General features: G+C 39.6%; 1 protein-coding gene across 1 annotated transcript; it reads left to right on the forward strand.

The window, feature by feature from the left end:
* Nucleotides 1-2,597: 2,597 nt before the first annotated feature.
* On the forward strand, nt 2,598-6,514 carry LOC116188368 (aspartyl protease family protein At5g10770-like). Its single transcript, XM_031517673.1, has 3 exons — nt 2,598-2,854; nt 4,638-5,090; nt 5,180-6,514. Exons 1-3 carry the CDS (start codon nt 2,695-2,697, stop codon nt 6,001-6,003), a joined length of 1,437 nt encoding a protein of 478 aa, XP_031373533.1. The 5' UTR covers nt 2,598-2,694; the 3' UTR covers nt 6,004-6,514.
* The last annotated feature ends 3,185 nt before the right edge of the window (nt 6,515-9,699 follow it).

Below are 9,699 nucleotides of genomic sequence, written 5' to 3' on the forward strand. Positions count from 1 at the left end.
TGCAGGGCATTATTAGGCAATGAAAGTGATTGGTAGGAGGCCAAATTTTGGACTCTTCTAATTTAAAAGATCCACAAAATCCCATTATTCAGAATTAATTACCCATCTCTCTTTGACGGGAAGATCTATAATGGAATTAGTTGTATGATACAATTATTTTGTTTTATCATTGAATGATTAATAAATTAGTTATTTATTCATCAATAATCACAGTCCAACAATTTAAAATGTTATTCCATAAAAAAAAGTTATTGCGATATAGAATTCTCTATCGATATATGGAGTTTTGAGTTTTGTGTGTCGCATGAAAATGATTGAACTGAGCAATAGTACTTTGGATACTCATGATATATCAACGACGGTTTCGTAAAAGCATTTTTGAGTTTATGGAGGAAAGAAGGCTCGAACAGTTTGCATTATAGGAAGATATAGTGAATGGATGGGAGATTAACACTTAACTTATTTGTATTGGCAAGGATTTGATTTTTCCTTTTTTGGGTATAGAAAATTGTGGGAAATATTACTTTCGCACTCTAGTAAATACATTTTACAAGACTTGAATTTGTGTACTTTTCCTTACAAGGAATTGAAACTGTTTGTCATTCAATCAACACTTTGTTAGGAGAAATTTGATTTAATAAGGGTATGCGATGCATCAATGGACGTAGGTATCTTCACTCAATATATATGCAATAAATATTCGTATTTGATCGGTCTTAATAACACTTGCAATGATTCTTCTCTTTATGGCCATACGTGGAGTCAACATTGGGTGAATTTTCCTGAAAAATTCAATTCATTTTAATATAAGTAAATATATCTTTTGCAGTTCTCTAATGTTAGCAATTTAATTTCATGATTATGTGAAATAAGTAATAAGCTTTCCACTTGAAGTTTCGACTGAATCAATTTTAAATCTAGAGTTCTTATCACACTATGAAAATTTTTGCTTCAATAATTCCGGATTGCATGATCTGGATGCCCTTAGCTATTCTTTTGTTTTTTTTTTGGTAGATACCCTTAGCTGTTCATTGATAGTGGGAGGGGTTATTTGTAATCCTTAGAATAGGACATGCGTGCAATGCTTGATCACACTAATAAAGGATGTGTCAACAAAGTTCGTGATGAACATGCCAACAAGATTTGACCGTGGACACCATGGTAGTGTTGGCCAAATTCCGACCATACAAGCGAAAAAAGTTCATGAAATTGCAAAAAACAAGTAGATACATGATATAAGATTCGAGAAGGTGGATGGTGGTCCTTTTCTCTCATTTGTAAGATCAGGCAGAAATTACAACCTACATGTCAGATAAGATGCACATGTTAGGCGGAATAACATACATTCGGCATAAAATTTATGTATGGTAAGTGGACACTGAACGAACCCAACAATGGTAGAGTTTTTTTTTTTTTTAAGGGAGGCCCATGGGCCTAATATATTGAAATATAAATCATAAATATCTAATAAAAGAACACGAATAATTTCACTAGATATCGAACTTGGGACCTCTTGGTCACCAGGCGAGATGTGCAACACTGCGCTATACCCTCTTTTGATAACAATGGTAGAGTTTTTACCAATTTGGTAGGGACATGAAATTTGAAAACTCTCTTACGATCCGTATTAGAAAACAACTAATTAATGAATATTATAACTAAAATTAATTGGTTTAGGACCAAGAGGATCTTAAATTTAATTCTCATCAGTGAAATTTTATAATTATGTATCTCTATATATTTTCCTTCTAATTATTTCTTGTTAGCCTAGGCCTATCGGCCTTGTTTTGTAATTGAGAAAAGAAAACTACAACTGAGATAGGGGATTTGATGCATCCAGTGTGCCACTCGCTCTCGACCTAAAATTAAAAAACTCTGAATTCAATTCTCATCTCTATCACTTCATGTTCATCTTTATTTTCCTTTTCCACTGATATCTCCTCCAACCTCCCTTACTAAAATAGAAAGGAGAATATTGTAAAATATCCACTTGGCTTTTGGCTTATAAGCTATTGGGCCCATCTACAATCCAAAACCTCGAGCTGATTAGTTGTGAAATCCAATCTCTTATAAACCCATACTTTTCTAATCTATTTTTCCGTGTGAGATTAACCCTCAACACTTGTTCTTAATCGCCAAGCTCCACACTCGGGCCAACATGGCACACTTTAGTTGCCCTCGACAAAGAGACAATTAAAGAGACTCGGCGTGGTGTGAGCCCACATGAGCGTGCGAAAATCTAATTCGGTTTGATACCATATAAAATATCCACTTTACTTATAAGCTATTGGGTCAATCTCCAACCCAAAAGTTTGAACTAGTAAGTTGTGAAACTCAATATCTTATAAAATTCATACTTTTATCTTCTATTTTCTCGGGTGGGATTAACCTCAACCAATATTAATTATATCTATCATTATTATATTTTTGGTGGTAGAAAAAGGAAAGCAAAAAAATGTTTATCAAAACTCAAGAAAGTGTTTCTTAATGATGGTGGGGTGACGTGTAAGAAACATGTTGACAATGATATGATGAAAGGGCTTTTGTATGGTTGTTTGCCCAAAGAAAAGCTTATAAGGGGGAGGAAGTGAGCTAAGGCAAAATCAATGCATTAGGCCATAGTGCAAAGTGAGAGAGAGCTTCACCTTTGCAAAGAAGAGGAGAGACAGAGTGGAAATTGTATCATTCGGCCCCATGGCCACTACTTCTCATCAATATACTCTGAGGTTGTTTGTGTTGTCTTGTGCTTTGGTTGGTTCTGTCCTCTGCAAGGATTTGCAGGCTGACACTTACCACACCATTGAAGTCAGCTCTCTCCTTCCCTCTGCTTCTTGCAAGCACTCTGCAACTAAAGGTAAATCAAGCTCTCCTTCCCCTCTCTCTAAAAGCTTCAATACATGAGATGGTTCGGTTCGAGCTGCTTGATTTCATTTCATGGTCTTCTTATCTAGGCACGGGTTTTAACCCTACCTCTTAAAGTATGCGCATGCAATAGCTAGTCGATCGTGAGAACATTCGGAGCTGGCTATTGGTGCATTAATGATTTTTTTTTTGTGGGCAAACAAATAAAACTATACATATTACGTGGTATGTATCGCGGGTTTGTATTTATGAACTCTTGTCAGGACCACATAGCCAGGACCATTAGTAATTGAAGTGCTGATCATATTAAATTTGGTATAATGAAAGATGAAACTTTGATATGCATGAAGGATGAGGAATTCGGGGGAGAATCAAATAGCTAAGCCGGCTCTTATCTTGATAGTGCGGTCGATATTGGAAAAGGCAAAAAAAGCTCATCTCACATAATATATATACATATAAAATATGTATTATGTACATGTTAATATTATTGATGTTGTTTTCTTTAGATACGACCTATATATTATATAGGACAAAAATGCTCCCCAACAACAAATAATGAAACCTTTCCAGTTACGAGAATGAAGACACAATTGACTGGAATTCATATATATAGCGAACTTTACATGAAGTGTCGGTAGAAGTAATGGAGACATATAATCGAAGAATAATCACCGTCGATAGGTTAAGGATATCTCGTAATTTCACTAAAAAAAATTCTGATAGACTTTTCTGCATTTGAATCCACTCTATTTTTTCATCTGTCGGTACTTATTTGTTTCTTTTTATAAAAAGAGAAAATATAATAATCGGAATAATTTTGTCACGTTTGTTCGAAAGTCGACAATAGAGTCTTGGCCAAGTCTCATTGGCTTTCTGTAGTCAGCAACTCATCTCAGCCGCCTTAGACAATTAAACTTCTGGATATCAGGATTCACACTAAATGAGATCCTCTCTTTGCCTGTTTTTTTCCTTCTTTTTTTTTTCTAGGCTTTTTTTTCTAATAATTAAATTTATGACTTTGAATGAGATCACTGGTCTCTTTCTTAAGTCAACATACTGATGGTTTAATTTGTAACTGAATAGGTGAATAAAATTTATCTCCATCGGTTATGACTCTTGGTTTTGGCTTTGATTAATTCTTGCTTTTGAATTGATAGATAAAATTTGTGGTAAAAAAAAATGATAGATAAAGTTAAAATGAAACCATATATATATATATATATAGTTTGCTGCGTTTTCTTTTAATTTTAATATTTTTCTATATGCACTTTAGTATACGGTACCCCAAACTCCAACTAATTTAATTTTTATTTTTATTCATGCTCGAGTCTTTTTAATTTAATTTTATTTTTATTCATGCTTACGTCAAAACATTTTTGATAAAGCGCCAAAAAATAAATAAATTTAAGTGAGTGGACAAATTTAGTCCGTTCCCCGTTGAATATCTGGTCACGTAAATCCAATTTTTAGGATTAAAATTTGTCTTTTTCGTCAGAAAGCAAAATTCGTGAACCTATGATCGAGATATTCCAAAGAAAGTTCACAAGCGACTGATGAAAAGGGGGGCGAAAAAGAAAAGAAAAAAACCCGTGATGCTCCTCGTGCTGGATGGCGATTTTCTTTTGATGTCTGATATTTCGGGAAAAAGAAAGAAACTAAAAAACGCATAATTTATTTCCAAGAATGAATCAGAAGCCAAAGATCCATCTTTCGGCGGTTATGTTACACTAACAAAAATGTCATGCCTACGTTATACAATTGTCGAATTCCAGGTGATGCTAAGGCTTCGTCACTAAAAGTAGTCCACAAGTTCGGTCCATGTGCGTCGCTGCGCCGGTTGGGCCCTAGCATCAAACAACCGACCCATGCCGACATCCTCCGGGAGGACCAGTCCAGGGTCAACTGGATCAACTCCCGGTTGACCTCCAAGGTAGCCTCGGTCGTGGGACCCAACCAGGTGGGGCAGTCGGATGTGAACATCCCCGCGAAGTCGGGCAGCACAGTGGGGTCGGGGAACTATGTGGTGACAGTGGGGCTGGGAACGCCCAAGCGGGAGCTGTCGTTGATATTTGACACTGGCAGCGACTTGACATGGACCCAGTGCAAGCCCTGTGTGAAGTACTGCTACGAGCAGAAGGAGCCGATCTTTGACTCTAAGGCGTCGACATCTTACGGCAATATTTCTTGTACCTCGAGTGCCTGCTCTCAGCTCTCGTCCGCCACAGGTAAATGTTTTGCCGATTTTTCCAAGCTTCATTTTGCGACGGTATTTCTACTTCAAGACTAAAGGATGTCTCTGCCAATGTTTGTGCAGGTAACAATCCAGGCTGCTCCTCATCAGCATGTGTCTATGGCATACAGTACGGGGACACGTCGTACTCGGTCGGGTTCTTTGGGAAGGAAAAGCTGACCTTAACACCCACCGACACATTTGACAACTTCATGTTTGGATGCGGGCAGAATAATCGTGGACTCTTCGGTGGTGCTGCTGGGCTTCTCGGGCTCGGGCGGGACAAGCTCTCAATTGTGGAGCAAACGGCTACAATGTACGGGAGATATTTTTCCTATTGCCTGCCCTCTTCCCCGAGCAAGACAGGGCATCTGACCTTCGGTAAAGGCACCAGCGCAGGCACCCTGAAGTTCACCCCGCTGTCGACAATCTCTGAGGGAGCTTCATTCTATGGTATCACCATACAAGGCATCAGTGTTGGGGGAAAGAAGCTGTCAATCCCCGCGTCGACATTCTCCAATGTCCCCGGGATTATTGATTCTGGGACAGTGATCACCCGACTGCCCCCGACTGCATACACCGCCCTGAGGAACGCTTTCAGGCAGCTGATGACAAAGTACCCCACTGCACCCGCGCTCTCTATACTCGACACCTGCTACGACTTCAGCAATTACAGCTCAGTGTTCATACCAGAGGTGGGATTCTCCTTCAGCGGGGCCGTGGAGGTCAACCTAGACCGAACCGGGACAATGTACACGGCAAGCACCTCTCAAGTTTGCCTGGCATTTGCCGCAAACAGCGACGACACAGACGTCCTCATATATGGGAATGTGCAACAACAGACTTTTGAGGTTGTGTACGATGTCGGGGCAATGAAGCTTGGCTTTGCCCCCAAGGGATGCGCCTAAGGGCAGCAACAGGTTTTTGAAGTTTCTAACCCAAGCTCAGTTTTTTAGCTTGTACGGGTCAATATCACGGAAGATCTAAAAAGACAGGCTTCGGGTTCGTTTCTTCCATAGGTTTGAGCCGATGAGGGAGAGGGAAAAGCCACGCCTGCATTGGCTCTCTCGATCATGACTCGGTCAAAATATATAGTAAGGTTATAGAATAATTGAATCGAAATGGCAAAAACTGATAGTGGAACTGTAAATAATTGTTGGTTGGAAGCTGTGGTGGCCTTTTTCCTGGGTGTAAGCAAAGACCCTCATTAAGTCAGTTGCAGAAAACTGCGGAAGCAGAAAGAAAACGGACATCGAAACTCATGTTTTTGTTCTTTGGATTTGTTCTATGTCAAAAGTTATGTTGGGCAGATTATAGTGTCCAGCAAATGTCAATGTAATATGCAACTTTACTTTGAATTTTCATTGAAATGTAATGCAAGTTTAGTCTAATATTTAATCCAAATCAACTTAAGGGCCAGCCCACTGAATGTTTGTGCCGAGAACTTGTTGTCTTCGACAGATCACGGATGCGGATCCTCATAGCTCAATGGAATAACAGAGGAATTTGTTTACTGTAGGACTTTATTACGGATGATCTGAGTGCTCATGATCCGTTATCGAATTAGATGCTAGCCTCGAGTTAGAGGCCTCAAAGTCTTGCCTTTGCAGTCTACTGGTTTTTCAATGGAAAAAAAATTGGAGTAAGGGACGAGTTCAAAATAAATACGACCCCTCCACAGAACCTTCTGTTCATTCAGAGTGAACCTCGAGATGTTATTAGATGTTCGATCACTTTCTTGTGATCCAAGCTGGTTTCCAGACTCACATCAGTAACTCTGTCATCTCACAGCAAGTACAATGTGAGAGTCTTCACTGAGAGCAATTGCACTAAACTTCAAAGGATCTTGTAACCGAAAAAAAAAAAAAAGGATCTTCATCAGGAAAAGGGTTCCCTGGATTCACGCCTCGACCTTATGGGAAGATCAATGATCGAAAAGATCCTAATCAACTTTTTGTTCTACAAAGACTGCCTCCAGGGCAGAGATTCTGTCCTGAGGGGCTTTGTCAGTGGCGCAGACGAGGACAAAGACACAATCATAATACATCCTGCCCGGAAACAAAAGGCCGATCCCACAAAAACTATGCACTATATATAGTCATGCAGAAGAGAAAATTCCATTCATCTATGGCAAATTCCTAGATCCATATATAGTCTACGTAATCAATCAGGTAGCATTTTTGTACCTTCTTGCAATATCGAGGATGCAACATTATGGATGAGAATAGACCTTCAATAACCTTGTCGAGGTGTTCACTCGGGATGATCAGAAACTTCAGAAATGATGGAGCTAATACTGAATTTCATATGAAGCAATCAAATGGAAAACGCTACGGAATGGCAATAGTAGATTATAGAACTGATAACTGAAGTTATGGAGTTTCTAAAAATGATTCCTGTGTTTGTCGGTATTAACCGACTGATCGATCAGCAACCAATGCAGACCCAGACATTTCATGTACACAGTTAAGCATATATTTAATCAAATTTAATAAGATCGTGAACAGAAGTATCTCCTCATGCCATGTCCAGTATGATACGAGTCTTTACTATTTTATACAATGATTCCATTTGATCATTTCCTTTTCTGTTTGAGCTGACGTTTTACTTATTTCACCCACATAGAGTGAAGGAGAGAGTCTATGAACATAGATGAAGATGTGTGAAGGCTATGAGCTAACGGAAGATGCAGGCGGCCCAATCCAACTCAACAGTAGTACTTCAGGTAGTCATGCAGACGTCTACGACAATTTTGTAAAAGCATTTCGAGTTTACGGCGGAAAGAAGGCTTGAATAGAAAATTGCATTATTAGGAAGATAGCTATTGCATGGAGAGAATCAAGGGATTTGGAGAGAACTAAAATCTGCAATGTCTAACACAACGATATATATATATTAAATTTAAATTTATTAGAAACGATACATGCACAAACTGGATCCAGCGATGAAGTGCGGGGCCATTTTCACTAGTACATTTCAAATTACAAGCAGCTTCAATAGTGAGGGAAATCAACACGTCCATATGCTGGAACATCTCGAAGCAACTTAGGCAACTCTATCATATCATCATGCATCATGGATCTAAATGCATGTACTGTTGCAAGCTTCGGTCTGCTGCTGGTGTCGGTCCCCTAAACTAGGCTCCTGCTCGAAGCATGTTAATAGAGTAACTGATGATCGGAATAATCAGAGATCATAGCTTTCCATGTATGCTTAGTGTAAATTTGTTGTCTACATTAATTCCTTGATTATTATTCTAGATACATAACATACATATCTATATAATGCAATACATTTCACCTCACTGTCAAGGATTCAGCCAACTCTTCTCTTCTAATCTTTGTGGTATCAGAGCACTAAATCGGGCAAATCCCCGTACCTTCCCTTAGTCTTTCTAGCCCTCGCCTGCGACTCTCACCTCTGGCCCTGCCCAGCCTCCTTCACAGCTCTTCCACCCCCTACCTCACTTCCTGTGATATGATCTCTGAATGTTCTGATCATTACTTTCCCTTATGAACTTCTTTATGGGAGTGCCCGGGACTATTTTCATATGCGGGTCTTTGGATGCCTATGTTAACCATATCTTCGACCATACACTCATCACAAACTTGAACCCCGTTCTCGCTCATGTGTCTTCCTTGGTGACCGATCCAATTATCATGGGTATCGATGTCTTGATCCCACTACTGGGAGGATATTCATTTGCCCTCATGTTGTGTTCGATGAGCACTCTTCTCTTTATAGATCACATGCACCTATCTTGGCAGATTCCGATCGATCTATTCCTTCCCTGCAAAAGCTACTGGTAAGTCTTCTCCTTCTTCTGTCTCTCCAGATATATATCTGTTCCACCACACATATCCCTATGCCATCATCTCTTGCACCTCATGTTGATCATCCCATCACTGCTGATCTGATTGATGTGACTACTTTAACTCCTTGAATTCCTGATCAGGCTGCAGGTGCTATGATTTCTACAGAGTTACCACCTCTGAGATTGTACCTCAAAGAACTCATTAGATGGTCACACGATCCTAGGATGGTTCTCTTCCACCTGGACGCTTTGATATTTCACGCCATTCTACTGCCTTTACTATCTCTACTGATTTACAGGAACCACGACCATTTGCTCAGGCCCGCAAATCCTCCCACTAAACAGAAACTATGCAAGAGAAATATCAGGCACTCCTTCAGAATCACACCAGGGATCTGGTTCCTCTTTCTTCATCCCAAAAATGTCATTGGATGCAAATGGGTCTACTGCATAAAACAGAAAGAAGATAAGACCATTGATCAATACAAGGCTTGATTGGTCGTCAGCGATTAAATCAGAGAGAGGGAATTGATTATGACGGGACCTTAAGTTTAGTCATCAAGCCAGTCACGATCCATAATGTTCTCTCAATTATTGTCTCCTTGTGGCGACTGATTCAATAGCTGGATGTGAAGAATTCATTTCTTCACAGCTATCTAACCGAAAAGGTTTATATGGCACAACCTCCTAGTTTTGTTGATTCCTCTAGTCCTGATTATGTCTGTAGGCTGTGTCGTTCTCGACATGGCCTCAAACAAGCTCCTCGGGCTTGGTTCCAATTTCTCAACAG

Source organism: Punica granatum, chromosome 8, assembly GCF_007655135.1.
Source record: "Punica granatum isolate Tunisia-2019 chromosome 8, ASM765513v2, whole genome shotgun sequence".
Lineage (NCBI taxonomy): Eukaryota > Viridiplantae > Streptophyta > Magnoliopsida > Myrtales > Lythraceae > Punica > Punica granatum.